At 42.7% G+C, this 18,010-nt stretch overlaps 1 protein-coding gene across 3 annotated transcripts in view; it reads left to right on the forward strand.

Annotated features, from left to right (window-relative positions):
• The window catches only part of SCFD1 (sec1 family domain containing 1), a 122,133-nt gene that overhangs the window by 27,064 nt on the left and 77,059 nt on the right, over window positions 1-18,010 (forward strand). For all 3 annotated transcript variants that reach the window (XM_019488789.2, XM_059723016.1, XM_019488790.2), the window contains exons 11-13: window positions 12,607-12,746; window positions 14,667-14,757; window positions 15,606-15,679. In XM_019488789.2, coding sequence (XP_019344334.1) covers window positions 12,607-12,746; window positions 14,667-14,757; window positions 15,606-15,679 — 305 coding nt within the window. The remainder of the gene's footprint in view (window positions 1-12,606; window positions 12,747-14,666; window positions 14,758-15,605; window positions 15,680-18,010) is intronic.

The raw sequence follows: 18,010 nt of genomic DNA on the forward strand, positions 1-18,010 counted from the left end.
AGAAGCATATCACATTTTCTGCAGATTGAGCACAGTATTTTATTAAATAATTGAAACACCATTTTTAAATGGCCCTAAATTGTAATGGGGAAATTGTTACTACAGTAGCAGTTACATAAATTGTATTTTCACTAGGGGTGCACCAATAAAGATTTTTGGGACTGATATCAATGGCCAATTATTAACAAACCATATTGGCCAATACCAGTCCGATTACTGATATGCAGCCTGGCAGCTTGCCGGGTATCCGGCTGATAAGTCTGTTGGGTGGGTAAGGAGAGGGAGGAGAGAAGGGATGTGGGGGGGTTGCACATCAAGGCCCCCATGGTGATGGAGGAGGGGGGCAAGGGCAGGTGCTTCCCTTCCAGGGTGGGGTATGGGACAGAGCCACATGGCTCATGTGGGGGGTGCGGGATGGGAAGAGGGGGCTCCCGCCACTACACACACCCCTGGTGTGTCTGTCTCCTGGATCTGTGTGCAGGGGAGGGCAGGCTGATGCTGTGGGCTGGGGCTGGGGCCTGCGTCAGGCACTTCCCAGCAGAGGGGCTGGGGCAGGCAGTGGGGTTGCTGGGAGGGGGGGCTACAACCACCCCAGAAGTTGCTATAGACACTCCTCCCTGCATCGCCACTGCCACGCGCCCTGAGTGCAGCCCCAGCCCAGCCCAGCCCCTCCACCAGAAAGAACCCGGTGTAGACCCTGGCCCTAGCCTGCAGTGGCAGCCCACCCTCACCCTGCACACATATTCAGGGGCCATACACCTCCTGTGCCTGCCCTGGGGGTGCACACAGCAGCAGGAGCCGCTCCCCTCTTCCCCCCCTGCACCCATCAGACCTGTCACTCGCAGCTCCATCCCACGTCTCATCCCGGCTGGGCAGTGCCTGCCCCTGCCCTAGTTCCACTCCCTCCCCCACTGTCGGGGTCTCAATCTGCCCCCCATGCTCCTTTCCTCCTCCGCCCCTTCACCCCAACAGATTTACCAGCCAGACACTGCTCTCCAAGCTGCTGGGCTGGCTGCGTCATTGTTGCGGCTGCACATATACATGTGGCATTTATCAGCAGCATTGACCACATCAGCCAAAAAAAGCCGATTGCCGATAATGTCAATTTTCCTTTTATCAGTGCCGATACGACGTATCATTGCACCTCTAATTTTTACATAATTAATTTTCGTGTAGCTCTCAGCTACAGGAGCACAGGGAATTTGTGTGGTTTTGGACTAAATGTCAGTCTAATCATAAATCCATATGCTGTATCTGTTATGATGATTATTTTTTGTACGTAGCAACTGCACTAAATGGTCCAAAGGGTCTCCTATTTTAATAAGAATATCTTCTAGTGGTTGAGGGGGAGGACATAGGCAGCATGTCTCAAAAACAGAAGCAGTATGTGAATTTTTCTCTAATTAAGTTATCTTCCTTGGCCTTTTAACGCTTTTTTTCACCAAAAGAATTTCTCTCTGTATTGAAACTTTGAGTACAGGCCTTGTAAGGAGATGGAGGGTTATTATAAAAGCTGACTTCTTTAGTTAAGTAGTTGTTTGATTTTTTTTTTCAAGTTATTTTATTTCTTACATGGATTATATGTTGCATTTCACTTGAGACACAGGAATAGAAAGTGTTTCATGAAGGTAGCCCTAGCATCAACAGTATTTGTAGTCAGTAATATTAGTCCTTACAAGTCAAAGTAAATACACAAGCATGAATTTGGATGGTCTACCCTTCCATCCATTTTTTTGGATGTCTTTCTGCCCGTGATAAAACTAGCATGCTTTGTTAATGGGGGCCCTGGCTCTCCAATTTGAAGGCTGCTTTGTAAGAAAGAGATCTTCTTGTAGACATTCTGCAGTTTCAACAGATGAGTTTCTGTGCTAAATTCTAAACTATTTCATGTTACCAGGAAAGACTCTCCAAATCACTTTGTATAAAGACAGCAGCTTGAAAACCAGTTCATTAAAAAGTGGGGGCTTATCAAAGTTAGGTTTCAGTGGACAGCCTGCAAAACACTGCAGATATTGTTAGAAAAAAATGGCTATTCTTGTGGCTAAGTAAAACAGTTTTGTTAATGTTATTACCAGGATACTAGTTCTTAGTTCTAACTGAGGCTACCCAACATGCTTTGATGTGATACCAGCCAAATGAGCTACATAAAAAAGTGCACATCTTTTTTATATCCTTACTTATATGAGAAGTAGTCAACAGAAGTGCAAATAAAACATTTTAATTGGATTTAAGGAGCCCCAGAGTTTTTGCCACCCAGTACAAGAGTAAGCCAACTCTCTCCTGTAGTTTCTACAAGAACTTGTTATACTTCTCATAATGGCATGAGCAAGAGACAGCCTTCTTGTTGAAGCTGTAGCTATACCATAAAATTATACCCTTGAACATGAGAGAGAGCCTCTGACTCATATTCCGTTTCATGGTATTTTGAATAGCTGTTTTTTTACAGAGACTTGAGTATTTTGGATTGCCATACCTGGAACTGGAGATAGCAGCATACTTTCAGTAGCTTTCCCAGGCCATTTCCTTCATCTTAACCAGCTGTGTCTTCTGTACTTTTTTCTGGCAATTGCTGACCTTCCCACTCCCCAGAAATCAACAGATCATTAAGGGAGAGCAGGTTGCTCAGAGTTGTAAGCAGTTTCTTTTCTTGATGAGTACCTGGAAGGCCTGTATTTACCTTTTTTCTATTGATGCAAATGTAGAGCATGTTGTTTAAAGTTGCTTTTTTCAGGTTCCCAAAACCTGTAACCGAAGGAGAGTAGCTCTAGTGGCTAGAGCAGGGGTGGGCAATTATTTAGGCCCAAGGGCCACTTATGGAGCTTTGGTGAGCTGACACAGCCCAGGTCAGCATCCTCCTTTGCCTCTGTCCCTGTCTCCCCACAGCAGCTCACCAAAACTCCCTAAGGGAGCTGGGATGGGGCCGTGGGCAGGTAGGGAGCAGCATCCAGAATGGGCCATGGACCGATCAAAATCCCTTGGCATGCCAGGTCCAGCCAGCAAGCTGTATTTTAGCTATCCCTGAGCTCAACTGTTTCATAATTCCTAATCATTGCAGTTTCTTTGGGAAAGTGTCATGGGTCTCCCCTTTAAGTGTTTTGAACTGTAAATTTCAATCAGGTACTCTCTAGCCATGTCAAAAAGCTTGCCATGCAACTGGTATCTGATACATGTTCAGTTTGGTGCTTCTGTTTAATCTTTTGGTTACTTCATTGCACAGAATCCTCCATCAAAAACATTGGTTACAGATAGAAGCACCAAATCAGCCTACATCAAAGCTAATAATGTTTGAACAATTTATCCCCCCCTTTGAGTTCTCATAGACCTAAAACTACGAAACTATGAATTCTTTCACTGTACTTTCAAACTGTCTCAAACATTAATAAACTTATTCTTGCAACGCCCCCCGTATGAAACAAGATCTTACCTCCACTTCACAGACGAGGAGTTGAAGAACAAGGGATTTTGAGTTTTCCCAAGTGTCGCACGAGGAGTACAGATGCAAATAAATACCAAAAGTACTGAGTCCTAGTTCTGTGCCTTAAAAACTACTATATTTTCCTCTTATGACAGACCTTTTCCGCATTCACTCAATGCACCTGGCATTGGATGAAGCAATGTTTGTAAACACCGATTTTATAACAGCACATCTGGATCATCCCAGGCTAGTAAACAACACAAACTTGTCTCATTGACCAGTGTTGGTGGTACATGAGGGAGGAGACTTACATTAAAAATAGTGTGTATCCAGTTCATTTAAAACTTCATTTTACTGTATTTTTGCAAACATCAGAGTTAAGGCTAAACCTCTTTAATGCTGTCTTTTCCTGACTTCTTAGCGCTTCAATTTTATAATGTGTTTGTTTGTTTCCAGTGGAATTATACATAGTATGAATGCCCGATTACTGTGAAAGATCAAGATGCATTTAAAAAACTGCATACATTTTTTTAAAAGGCATACATATGGGGAAGTTAAGTTTTCTACATCCATTTTTCTGTACACTATTTTTTTTGTTTACTGTAGTTCTGACTGCAGGTATGCAGTATATTTGGGAACTGCATGGACATGAGAGTTTTCCCACACAAAGCTCTTTGCATGGATGGCATAGTGTGTAAACAAAAGTGAGCTATAACAATGAGTTCTGAGTTTCACCTATACAGAGCAGGGGTATCAAAGATAATGGCCCACGGAGCCTTCTCATCCAGCCCTCAGTGCGGCTTGTGACAGGCTCCCAGGCAATGCAGCAGTGCCCCACGGAGGAGGGGCCAGAGGAGGACCAGAATGTAGGACTGGTCTGTGGGTCCAGTTTGGCCCACAGACCAGTCCTGCCCCACTTGTCTGGCCCACAGAGCTAGATTTGTTGATGCCCCTGCTGCAACCAAAAGAAACTGGAAGAAAGCTTACCTAAGGATTATGGATACAGAAGATAGATGAGGAAAAATTGCTCACCTATCTTATTTATTATTGCTTCCAAAAGACCACCAGGAAGTGTAGAGTTAGTGAACCATACTTGGGTGGGGGGAGGGGCAGGAAGGGTTTCCCCTGGCATGCCCTGTGTATAAAGTCTCTGATTATCTTTTCTCATCTGCTGTAAAAAATGAACAACTAGATTCATTCTCTTTTCCTTCACAGCTTAGCCGCATGCAGTGCGTATGCGAAGTTTGCAGAGGAAAACTGCTGAGAGTTGCTCAGAGACCTCCATAAGGTCAAAAGAGGGCAAAATAGACATACAAAGGAATAATAAATCTAGCATATTAAATGACTGATTGGGTGAAGAAATGTGGGAGAGAGTGAACAGGGAGGGGGAAAGAAACAAAACCACTAGAAAGCTGAGGTGCATAGCAAACAGGAGAAAAAGAGGCTCCTTTGAAGATGGAGTAAAGCTGCTCTTTTCTTCAAATATTGCTTTTCTTTTAATGCCAGATAACTACAGACACCAAAGTTATTTCTCGTTATAAATGCCAGTTTCTTGCTCCATTGTAACTAAAATTGGTCACTTGCAATGAGAAACGAGAGCTCTTTAGCTAGGGTTATCTTGTGTTGACAGTGTTCTTGACAGCGCAGAAGCTTATGTGTATTTTCTTTTGATTAAAATGGATTTTTTCAAGCCTCTTATTACTTCTGAAAGCCCATTCAGCATTTGTTAACTGTGTGAAGTAAAAACATTCTAATTTACTTTGCTTCAAATATTCATTCTAATTTAGTTCTGCTATTTTAATTTAACCCTAATTATTTAACCATTATGGTACTTTTTTCAAAATAGTAAATCATTCTGTAAATCATTGTTTGACATTTTCTCAAAATAAGAGCATGGTTGCTACAATGCACTTTTTAAGAACGTTAATATGAATTTTGAATTAAGCTGTTGCATTTTGATACAGAGGAGATGTAAATAACTTGCTAGTGTTATTACCTTATAATGGTAATAAAGTAACTCAAATAGTTATTTAAAATGAATGTCCTTTTAATTTTTTTATTACATGTTCACCAATTTTTTAGAAAAATTAAGTTGATTGTTTATTATGCAACCCCGTTCTTGACATTTTTTGTTCAAAATATTCTTAATTATTTGAAATATCTTGTACTTTCTTTAGAAAGTTTTTATTTTTCAACAGCTATAAAAGGGTAAAATAAAATATGCTAAATACAATAATGCATATTACATGAAACTTGGAACACACATGTTTGCTACAGCAAAGTTAGGTTAGCAAATTCACTGTTAGGTTGTGCAAATTCACAAATTCCAGTGTACTAATGCAGGGGTTGTCAGCTGGGGATATGCGTACCACTGGAGGTGCTTGGATCAGTCCTAGGGGGTATGGGTGTGGGCAGGGACAGAGTGCTGCTGCCTCCCAGGAGCAGGGCCAGGGTAGGGCAAGGTGAGGGCAGCAGCGCCCCTCTGCGGGGTGGGGAAGTTCGCACATGATGGCCACCGCCGCCACACACCAGCCCGGTGAGCTTCCCTGCCCTGCTCGTGGGAGGCAGTGGTGCTTGTTCCCCACCTGTCCACAGGCCATCCCTGCTTCCCTGCCCTGTGTCTGGCCACACACTACCTGTGTGCCCCACCCCCTCTCCCCCACTCAGCATCTAGTCGCCAGGGGTGCTTAGGCTAAAAAAGGTTGAATGCCCCTATACTAATGTATGGTAGTAAAAATAATAAATTTTATGCATTTGATCATCTTAAGGGTTCAGATATTCATAATGAATTACTTCAAAATTCATCGGTTAATTTTCTAGAGGATTCAAATTCAGTACTTGTTTTGGTGATACAGTTAAAATATATGTACTAGGTGTTATATCTTCTCAATGTAACTGATTTGACTGAAAATGCTTAGTACTGAAAAGTACTAAGCATATATTAATCATCGTAGGTTATACTGCGCTGAGACGGAACATTTCTTTCTATTCTTTAGTGTTTGTGGGAAAACAATGGAAAGCTGGCATAATATAGAATAAGATCAGATTGTCTAGATTGTAGCTTCCAAAGATATTGTTATAGTTGTAGATGATGTCATTAAGATAATTACTTTACACTCTTCTTGAACTGAGTAGCCTTGTAAAAATGTCTGTGAAAGCTTTTTCATTTTTTCTTATTTCATAGTCATTTCACAGATAATTTTGTTTGTATCTGATGTCTTGCCAGCATTAACTCCATGGTGCGTGTGGTTTCGGAGACCCCTTGCTCGCTGTCCATTTCAAGGCAGGAAAAATCTGAGCCCTAGTATGAAAAAGGTTTACAGATTTTTGTATCAAATGACTTCAGAAAGGTCCTTTTTGGGTAAAGTTTACAGTTCCTCCACTTTTCCAGAATCGTCATGACTTAAAATAATGAAAACATTACTTTTAAATACCAAGGCCCGCATAGTTTGATATTTATTATGTTGTTTGTGAATAATATTATTAAAACCAATGGAGCTCTGAGAGACTGTTACTAGAATCTAGGCCCTTATTTTGATACTAGTTTTCCCACATGTAGCTTGGAAGGATCAGTTTTTTGTTTTTGAAAAGTTAAAATATTTTCACTGTCTCCCAGGAAAGTGTGTTCTCATTTTTGTGTTATTGCATTGTTCTGTTTAAAAGACTCTACTTTTTATTGTTTATTGTTTTCTCTTAGAATGTGACAAAATAGTTTCTTTAGTAATTTTCTTCTCTACAGTTTACCAGCACAGTCTTGCTCTCCAAACAATAAATATGCTTCTTATTCTTTCACTACAGTATTAATATACTGTATTTACCTGAATCCAAGATGACCCTCAATTTAGGATGTCCCCCCAAAGATTATATTCTATTCATGGAAGATTTATAAATTTATAATTTCCATATACAGAATCTAATTATTGGTGTTTATTGGAAAAATTGTCTTAAAATTGTCCCCTACACTGCTGTAGCAGTGGAATTGGGGAGGGAGGGGTGGGACAGCTTGCTTCCTGCTACCTAGCCTCACACTCCTCCCAGTTTCTTCCTCTTCCCCTCCACATGGAAGAAAATTGTCTGCCATTAGCCCAAATAATATTTCAGAAATTTTAATGTAGGCTTAATTTTTGGTTCTAGTAATCCTGATATAGTCTGCCTCAACAATTAATTTCTCCTCTAAGTTTTATTCTTTATTCAGTCTTTAAACATGAATATTTCTCATAAGTACTTGAAAACCTATTTTTTTAAATGCATGGCAAGATCTTAAATAGTTCATTTGTCCTAAATGTCAAAAACAATTAAATTTTTTCTCTTGGACTGAGCCTTTATTTCCTTTTTCCTAGCATACTAGTGCTTCTGGCCCTGCTGCCCTCCCCCGGGCCCTCTGGACTGCAGTGTGTGTGACCCAGGGCAGCAGCGTACAGAGGGGCCACACAGGGAAGCTGCCTACTGCTGCAAGCTCTGCGCTGCCCAGTTCACACTTCCCCTGTGTGCACAAGAGCAGCATGGGCAGAATGCAGGGTTGTGCCCCTTGCCGCTCTCCCCCCCTGCCAGGGGAAGTGTGGCCAGGGCAGTGGGGAGTTCAGAGTAGCAGCCAGCTTTCTGTGCCCCCCACTGTGCCCTGCCATGCCAGGTTCCACATGCTGCTCTGCAGAAGCAGTGGGGAGGGCAGCACAGCAGGGAGCATCACTGGCACCTGTTGCTTCCCCCAAGCCCAGGGCTGGGCCTGGGGCTGTGAGGTACCCAGGGCCAGGGCTGGGAGGCAGCCAGGGCCAGGGCTGGTGCCGGGGCAGGGAGACAGCAGCTGTTTGCATCCTCCCAGCTACAGCCGGATCAGGTTCTGGGTAGCTGCTGATAGCCATGGAGCCTGGGCTGGGGGGGGGGGGGGGGGGGGGGGGGGGCAGGGGCTTTGGGGGGGGGCAAGGGACACGAGCAGGGCTGGGGGCAGAGGCTTTGGGTGGGGGGCAAAGGCCTTGAGCAGAGGCTTTGGGTGGGGGAAATGGGCACAAGCAGGGTTGGGGGGCTGTTGTGGGGGGACCTGCACAAAACAAATACACAAGATCAAGGGGAGTATCAGAAGTTTTATTTAGTCACCAAGTTTACAGTTTTTAGAAAATCTGGTATTTGCTGTAAAAAAAGGGCAACATTTATGATTATTAACTATGCTAATATGCAGTGTATCCTGCCATGTACGCCCTGCTCTCATTTTTCTGGAATGCCGGCACTCTGGCACCTTCCAAGGTAGACACTGTGGGCTTTATCGGCACTCTGGCCAAAAAACGTTGCCTACCCCTGTTCTAGAACCTTAACCCTGTTCTTTTCATGGGACTCTAGAACTCCCTTTTACCCCACCCTAACCACATCCTGTCTCTGACGAAGATGTATATTGTCCTGATTATGCTAGTGAACCCTACTCCCCTTAGCAGCCATTGTGGTCAAGGATCCACTTAGCTGACCCCATTTTGGCCTTAATTATTCCCTCCAACCAGCTAACAATCCACAGCTGCTTAATCAATTGACTCAGCAGTCAAAGGTACAGACTTCTGTCTACCTGAGTCCAAAAGTCCATATGCCAGTGCCTTACTTCATTGACATAGAAACATGTCCTTCCCCAACAGGAGACCCTTTAGGGCCGTGGCCTTCACATGCCCTGGTCCTGCTGCAGGAAGCTTTAATATTCCAACTGACCCCCAGCGACCCTGAATCTTTAGTCTTGGGACCTAATTAAATACTCTGGGGCTTCCAGCTGCCCCTTCTCTTTCAGTGTGTGTGGGGCCTGGGTGTAGGGACCTGCTCCAGGCTGGCCTCTGACCTCCAGGTCTGATTCTAACCCCTGGGTGGTGAATAGTGTCCCAGTGCCTGGGTCTTCCACCCGGGATCCCCCTGACCTGAAAGCTGCCACATCTCCAGCTGTCCACCTGGAGTCAGTGGTGCCTGCTCTGGTGCTTGTAGGCTGTTGGATTCTATGAAGGGTGCTCGTCCAAGCACTGCACCCGTTGGACTGGGCTGGCTGCTCTGCTTTGGCAGCCAGCTGCTCCTTGTCTGGGAACTGCTCAGCCTTCCCCTTCTGCTGCATACTGCTGCCTCTGCCCCTCTCAGATTACTTTCTTCCATGTTCTCTCTGCCAGTCTGGAGCCTCACGCTGCTCCAGAAGCACCACAGCACTCTTGCACACCAGTGCCAGGCAGTTGCCTATGCCATGGTAAGTCCAGGATGCTGGCTGTTACCCTCTCTCCCTCTCTCTCCTCACCCACAGGGTACAGCCTCTGTTCAGACACCCTAGCTTTTTTGAGAGAGAGAGAGAGAGTTCTTCAAATGATTGCTCTTGTGCACATCTTCATGTATGTTCACATACACTCAAGCACTTTTTTGTGTTAGCTGTATCTTTAGGGTGTACCATTAGACTGCTGTCCTTCCTAGTTCTCTATGTGTACAAGTTTAGAGGGAAGTAGGCACTTTCTGCTCCTCAATTTTCCTCAGTCACCTTGGCTAAAGAAAGAACAGTCTTACAGGCTTGTGCTTTCACCTTGCAAGGTGCCCAGATCCTTTCTTCGAAGTGTTGCTTCTCAGCTATTGTTCGTATCACTTTTACTTTTCTCTCTCATTTTTATTGTATAAGTAGAAAAAGAAAGGAGAAATAACAGCTAAGGAGAGGTCTTGTTAGGGTTTGGTATCCTTTAGCTTTTCCTATATTTTTCCAGCCCCACGTAGTCACACCATTTTAGGAGCTTACTTCCCCCCTGAATTCTCTCTCTTTTCTTTGGGTGGAGCAGTTGGATTCTTTTATTGTTATGGTTTCTCCCTAGTCCAGAATTTAAAATGTCTAGTCTTGTGGCAGTGCTATATCTGCATCTTATAGGCACACAATATGCATACGCTGCCTAGAATAATTCCATTTCTTGGGATATACTCTATGTAGGCCCTTTACATTTTAAACTTGAAAGGTGTGTGAAACTTGGTTTCAGAGGTATCTCAATAGTAAATCTGTGGCGTCTACCTATGAACCAGGGACAAAAGAGTTAGCTAGACACCTGCATCCTGCCGCACTGGTTCTTCGTGGAGGCCCCACCATTCAGCTCAGACGCATCATTTCCTTGAAAGCACAGTCTTAGTTTTCCAGTGTTTTGCTGGTTCCCAACCCAGGTGCCTTAGGGCTGAGAGCCTGAGCAAAGCATCTGTTTCCTGAGATGTATTCTGTAAATATGAGTGATGCTTTTTCATGTGGTCCAGTCTCTTGCTTACATGATGGAAGGCTCAACTCAACATGTACAAAAGGAATTTGTTTTCTCCCTGCTTGTCTATCCCTGACAGTTGATACTACTGCTTCCTGATTAGGATACAGAGTCCATGTCAACACTTCCAGACAAAGGGTCTCTGGAAATTGCTAAGTTCCAGTTCAGTGGGTGTGTCTACACATGCAATTAAGCGGGGTCAGCTCTGGGTTCTGGGTGGCAGTGGAGGACAGCGGAAGGGTTCGCTCGGGCACAAGGGAGCTGAAAGCGCAGAGCCATGTCGCTAGGTGGCAGGCAGGAGTCTGACCCCCTGCTGGCTGGGCTGACTAGGCACAATTTATGCCTGCAGTCAGCATCTAAGCATGCATTTAATTGCAGCAAATTACCCTGGCGTAAGATACTGTTATCTCTAGCAGTGCTTATGCTGATGTAAATTAGTTTACTGTGGCCTAATCACACGTGTAGATGGCGCCGCTTTACTTCACAGCTAATTGTTCTACTCAGTAAAGCACATGTGTAGATGTGGCCAGTGTGTTGGAATTTAGGATGGTACATAGAGCTTGCCATGTTCTTCCTCTGCTGTATTCAGCAGATCCTGTTCATATCCTAACAGGCAGTACTACACTGCTATTCTATAAATACATACCTGATAGCTCAAGATTCTCCCCTTTCTATGCCAGGAAGTGTTTAAGTCATTTATAGCCTTTGTAGTTATGAATGTTATAAAATCAAAGTTTTTTTAGCTTTGGCTATGAATGAAGTACGAGCAGACTTTGAGCTCGGTTTATACCGTAGTTTTTTGGTTGGTAAATGCTTCTCACTAGTGTACAAAGATTTAAAAAATAGCTGCTCTTAGTTATACTTGAAGTAAGTAGTAAGAAAAACAATTTGTTTAATGGAAAAGACTAATGGAAAAATAGCCCTTTTTCAGATATTTAAGAAAGAAGATGGCTGTATGATTGAGTTATTCAGAGAGCCTTTGCAATGTTCTTTTCAATTGGAAGAGCTAATGCATGGTTTTGTTGGTTTTGAAAGATCAGACTAAATATATATGAGGTTATATATAGTGGGCAGAAAACAACAGGATGCAGTTCAACAAGGAGAAATGCAAAGTGCTGCACCTAGGGAGGAAAAATGTCCAGCACACCTACAGCCTAGGGAATGACCTGCTGGGTGGCACAGAGGTGGAAAGGGATCTTGGAGTCCTAGTGGACTCTAAGATGAACATGAGCCGGCAGTGTGACGAATCCATCAGAAAAGCCAATGGCACTTTATCGTGCATCAGCAGATGCATGACGAATAGGTCCAAGGAGGTGATACTTCCCCTCTATCGGGCTCTGGTCAGACCGCAGTTCGAGTACTGCGTGCAATTCTGGGCGCCACACTTCAAGAAGGATGTGGATAACCTAGAGAGGGTCCAGAGAAGGGCAACTCGTATGGTCAAGGGCCTGCAGACCAAGCCCTACGAGGAGAGACTAGAGAAACTGGACATTTTCAGCCTCCGCAAGAGAAGGTTGAGAGGCGACCTTGTGGCTGCCTTTAAGTTCATCACGGGGGCACAGAAGGGAATTGGTGAGGATTTATTCACCAAGGCGCCCCCGGGGGTTACAAGAAACAATGGCCACAAGCTAGCAGAGAGCAGATTTAGACTGGACATTAGGAAGAACTTCTTCACAGTTCGAGTGGCCAAGGTCTGGAACGGGCTCCCAAGGGAGGTGGTGCTCTCCCCTACCCTGGGGGTCTTCAAGAGGAGGTTAGATGAGTATCTAGCTGGGGTCATCTAGACCCAGCACTCTTTCCTGCTTATGCAGGGGGTCGGACTCGATGATCTATTGAGGTCCCTTCCGACCCTAACATCTATGAATCTATGAGGTTATTTTGATTCTTAATATTTTTGACACTCAATATTGGATAAAAGTTATAGGTATTTAATTGAAGATTATTCTCTTCATCCTCTTCTAGGATTTCCATTTGAATAGAGTGAACCTGGAAGAACCTTCAGGAATGGAAAATTCTCCAGCAGGAGCTAGACCAAAGAAAAAAAATAAAAAGTCATATGACTTAACTGCATTGGATAAATTTTGGCAAAAGCACAAAGGCAGGTAAGAGAACCAGTTGGAGAATGTATATTTAAATTAGCAAGCTTGTACTGAAAATTTATTCTTAACAGTCAAGTATTTTTTTCTTAGCTTTCATAGACATTAGATTTTATAGACATTAGGGGCTGGAAGGACTTTGTGAGATTTGAGTCCAGCCCCTCTGCCCCTTGGTTACAAAGAAGTGTAATTAAGTCTTAACTTTTTAATATGGGCTCTTAAATTACAACACCCTTCCTAAAGAACTCTGATAATTTCATAAAATTAGGTATGCTTGGTAAAATCTTAATCTATGTTAATGTTTTTTAGAAAAATATTTTAAATCTTGTTTGAAGTCAACAAAAAGGTTAGGAGTATTAGTTTGATAATCCTGAGAAAGTACACAAGTGACAAATTTATACAAGAATTTAATCGATGCATTTGATTACATTCCATTTTTCATGGACCTGTGGAATAAAATTAATTTATGAAAAAATTTTGAATTCAGAGTTTGCTGGGGAAAATCATAGTTACTGATAGGGAGAGCTGGTACACAAAGATTAGGAAATTCTTTGTGTACCAGTGAAGAATCTTATGTTGGAGGCTCTTGAGGAATGAAATCTGTACTGATCTTAGCCTACTTAAAGAAACAACCTGCTATATAAAGTTCTGTTCCAATTAAAATTGTTGGATTTAAAGAGGGTGTTTGATCTGATTCCTTTAGCTATTTTTATGTTAGTCAAAACTGGAAGGTGTTCAGAAGCCATGCAGTCTAGCCCCCTGTACAGATGGTTTAGGATTTGTCCTTCCTTGACCATTTCAGATAGATGCTTGTTAATTCTCTTTTTGGATATCCCCAATTTATCTATGTAATTATTAGATTTATATCCCACTCCAAAATTACACATCTTTCTTAGGCAGCTTATTCCATTGCCCTGCCCTTTTTACACTTAGAAAGTGTTTCCTGGTATTTGTTCTCAAACTGCTTTTCTCTGTTTGAAATTCAGTTGTCTCATGTTCTGTTCTCTGTGGCTGAGAACAACAATTTCTCTCCCCCTTTTACTGGTGAATGTTTGTCAATATGAAATGTAGGATGAATACATCACTATTGGTTGAATTTAATTTCTTGAGCTATAACAGGAGCTGAAGTAGAGCAGTGGTTCTCAGCTTTTTTAGACCCAAAGCACCCCTTGGAAAATGCCACCTCTTAGTTAAAATAATGAGTGAAAACTATAGAAAGATAATAGAGCAATTATTTGCAACTCAGAAGAACTCAGAAAAACCACAAGAGATCTGCATGATGTTAAAATCATTCTTTCCTATTTGAAATCTCTAAGTTTAAATTGTAAATCATGCTTGCATACGGAAAAGCACTAATATTGTGTGGCACCTTGCAGCACCCTTGAAAGGGTGTCAAGGCACCAATTCAGTTAGTCAGAGTCCTATGTCTATACCATAGCATAGTTTGAATCAGAGTACTGTGTCTGTGCCATGGCACCCTAGTTGAGAATCACTGAGTTAGAGGAATTGCTTACCTGGAAAATCCTTATCTCTTTTCCAGGTATAGAGCTTGATTTTTAGGGCTTTATAGAAACATGTGCAGCATGTTGAGGTCTGCTGAACACCTGGACTACTCATTTTATATCTCAGTAGTCATTCCTTCACGTGCTTTATTTTTAGTATTTGATGATTATGAAGCTATGATGCCTTTTTTTATAAACAAGATTTTTATAAACAAGATTCAATAAATTATATCAAGTAATTCATATTTGCACTGGAAGCTTAGCTATACATTTAATAAGATATATAGTTTTCAGTATTTTAGTAGCGCTGGATGGGTCATGCATTGATGTTGCAAAAGACATTTCCACAATTATCTGAATCAGATAAAACATCAAATGTAAACCTTGATGATCTAACAGAACCTGATATGTAATATTGCTTTAGTCCTTTTCCAGAAGTAGCAGAGTCTGTTCAGCAAGAACTGGAATCCTACAGAGCTCAAGAAGATGAAGTCAAAAGGCTTAAAAGTATCATGGTAAGGCTTGTATAACACAGGAATCATTTCCCTGATAATCCCAGTAACCTTTATTTGCACCTGTTCCATATAAAATCTTTCCTGATAATAGGTAACCAGAATTGCCACTGCCCGTGTATGATTGCATAAATTTTCCTCCTCTTCCACTGGCAGATGTACCGAATACTCAGCTTATTGTCAAATAGCTCTGGAGATCTGCTGGACCCAGCCACTGATTAGCTGATCAGAGGCAGCAAGGGACTATGCCAGGGCTTAAATGTGCCCTTGTTCAGTATCCATGTTGCCCCTGATCAGCTGACGGATGGCTGGCAGGGACAGCGCAGAGCCCATTTGAGCCTCAGGATGGTCCATCTAGCCACGCATTTATTTTTAAGGTGCAACTGAAACCAGCCACAAAATTATTATATACTTAATTGCGTAATAAATTTGTGGCTGGTTTTGCTTTTTGTCACACCATTAATTTCTTAAACAAGTAGCTGGGTTACACTGATGCAATTAATTAACATATCAGTTATCTTGCCAAACAAATATTAGTCTGGCATAATCCAACTTTGATAAAGCGTCTTTGCATTTTATTCCATTTTCTGGTTTTTTCCATTGCATTCTTATTCGATTTCTATTTTTTATTGTCCTTTCTTTCAAAATATGTTCTAAAGGCTTGCATACTACTGAGGTCAAACTAGTGGTTCTTAAATGGGTACAGAACTTTTCTTGGATTTGCACAATGAAAGTATTCACTGGGCACTGTTGTCAGTGCAAGAAAATAAATCATAAATATACTTGCAAGTATGATTTTTGTGCCAACAATAAATGTAGTTGTAGCTTTTTGACATTAATATTTTCAACAGGGAATAGAAGGGGAGGATGATGGAGCAATAAGTATGCTTTCTGATAATACAGCTAAGCTAACTTCAGCTGTTAGGTAAGTAATTAAGCACTAGTAAGTAAAATAGCTTTTCATGTTTTCTGCTGTTTTCTGTTAATATACTCCAGTGATTTCTCAACCTTTGGAATATCTAGACTGTTAGGAGATTGTGAAGTAGAATTTGACTAGCATGGCAAAACGTCAAAAATATTTTAGTCTGGAGGAAATTGTTGGAGTAACTGCAGTATGATTTTCACTTCTCATGTGAGAGAGCCATTGAAACTGGATTCTTTTTAACCAGTAGTGTTTGGTGGGATTGTCACTATATCCTAAATGCCCATGTATTCAAATGCATCAAAAGTGGAATGGGCTCAATCACCTCAGTACTGCCTTAGTGCGTTTCACTGTGAGACCCAGTACCTAGGATATCTACTTTCCACACATGTTGAAATGAAGTGTTAGGGTAATTCATTGTAGTCAGATGATCAGTGCAATTACAGAAGCTAATACCTGTGGTTTAATAGCCATTGGCAAAATAACTTATATTAGGACTTCCCTGTTAGTTTAGGAATTACTCCCATATTAGAAGGTTAGCTGCAATAGCTAAAACTAAATACCTGTTGCAAAGCTGCTAAACTGCTTAGTTGATGGACATTCCTAAAGATCCAGGTACAATACCTGAAGATCCAGCAGCATGCTAAGGCTGCTAACCCCAGCAGCAAGGGGAGCCTGAATCCAATCAATAACAGGTATCCTGGTACCCCCAAGCTCTTGAGGTCTGTCCACTACTATCATTTCTGTCTGGACTGAATTCAGTCTCAGTTGGTTCACCCACATCCAATCCTCACCTATAAAATGGCACTGCAGGATCTGGATCAGATGAGAGGGGAGGAGATGGGTGCTGTCAGCATACTGATGGCACCTCACTCCAAACCTTCTGCAGTCATTCTGTCACCTGCCTTCTAAGTGAAGTCACTACAGTCTCTAAGAGTAGAATCCATATAGACAGTCGCTTGAAAGAACAATTACTTACCTTACAGCAGTGCTTCCCAAACCTTTCCTCAGCATGACCCCATTTATGGCCCCATTTCCTCCCCATCCCCTCCCCCCCCCCGTCCCTGCTCCTGGCAGCACTCATCCAGGAGGGCGGGGGGGTGGATGTACCCCCAGATCTACACGGGGTAGGGTGGGCTGGGACTGTGCTAAACTCTTCCTGGCAGGGCAGGGTGGTTGGCGGTGGCAGCACTGGGATGGGGTGGGGGGGGCTGCAGCTGTTGTACGCACTAGGCATACAGCATACTAAAAACAAGCAGGATCTTTGTCAGGGGATAGGGCAGTACGCCACGTTTATTGAGAGTACAGAAACATTACAACATCACCTACACATTTGCATGCGCGCGCATGCACACAGTTCTGCAGATGCTAAGGTGTTACCAGTCTTTCAGTTGCTCAAGCCAGCTTTGTGGCCAGCGAAGCTGAGCATGAGAGGGGAGCCGAGCCTCTGTTGGACACGTATCAGTGCTCCATCATTGTTGTTGTGCAGAACAGACCCAAAGCTTCTTTGTTATTGCCCACTTTTTATAGTAGCTGTCTCCTGTGCATGTCTATGGACGTTGCTGTGTCACTATGAAGTTGTTTTTCTCTTTTTCTGCTGTGTTGAGATGATTCTGGTTCTTGGGGTGGATTTTTCTTGCTCTGGGTTCTGCAGTCTTTAGTTGTTGGGACAGGGTGCTGTTTTGCAATTGTTTTGCAGCCCTCAGCTTTGTCAAAACAGGAAGTTACTATGACCTTTAGCCATTGAAGAATTACAGCAGTCGTAAACCTTGCTGCTTCTGCTTATCTTCATTCTTCACCTAGCGCAGGTTGCTTCTTGAGTTTTTTCTTAGCATAGGTCATTAAATGATAGCACACAACACACAATGCTTTTCCAGTCACTCCACACTCATTCATCCATACATTCTAAATATTATTAAAACATTCTTATTTTGCTACATATATGAATATATATTAGCATTAGGTTGCTATAAAATGGAGTTTGGCCCAAGCTAAGTCATACAAAAGCTAAGCTAAATAATACAACAATAAAGTGGATATAATTAATATAAAATGGATGCAAGTTAGTTTAAAAAGCTAAATGATATGACAACAGAATGATTATAAGTGGTTATTTAAAAATAAAATGAACTTTAACTTGACAACCACCCCAAAGTTCGCTCTGGACCCCCCCCCCCCCCCCCAACTCCTCCATCCCAGCACCACTGCCATCTGCCCCCAGCCCTGCCCCTCCGGGAAAAGCTTGGTACTGCCCCGCCCCACGCAGATCTGAAGGCACACCCCCCCTCCCCCCACATCCCCTCTGAGCTGCAGGTGCAGCGCCGGGAGCTGCCA

The sequence above is a fragment of the Alligator mississippiensis genome, chromosome 2 (genome assembly GCF_030867095.1).
Source record: "Alligator mississippiensis isolate rAllMis1 chromosome 2, rAllMis1, whole genome shotgun sequence".
Lineage (NCBI taxonomy): Eukaryota > Metazoa > Chordata > Crocodylia > Alligatoridae > Alligator > Alligator mississippiensis.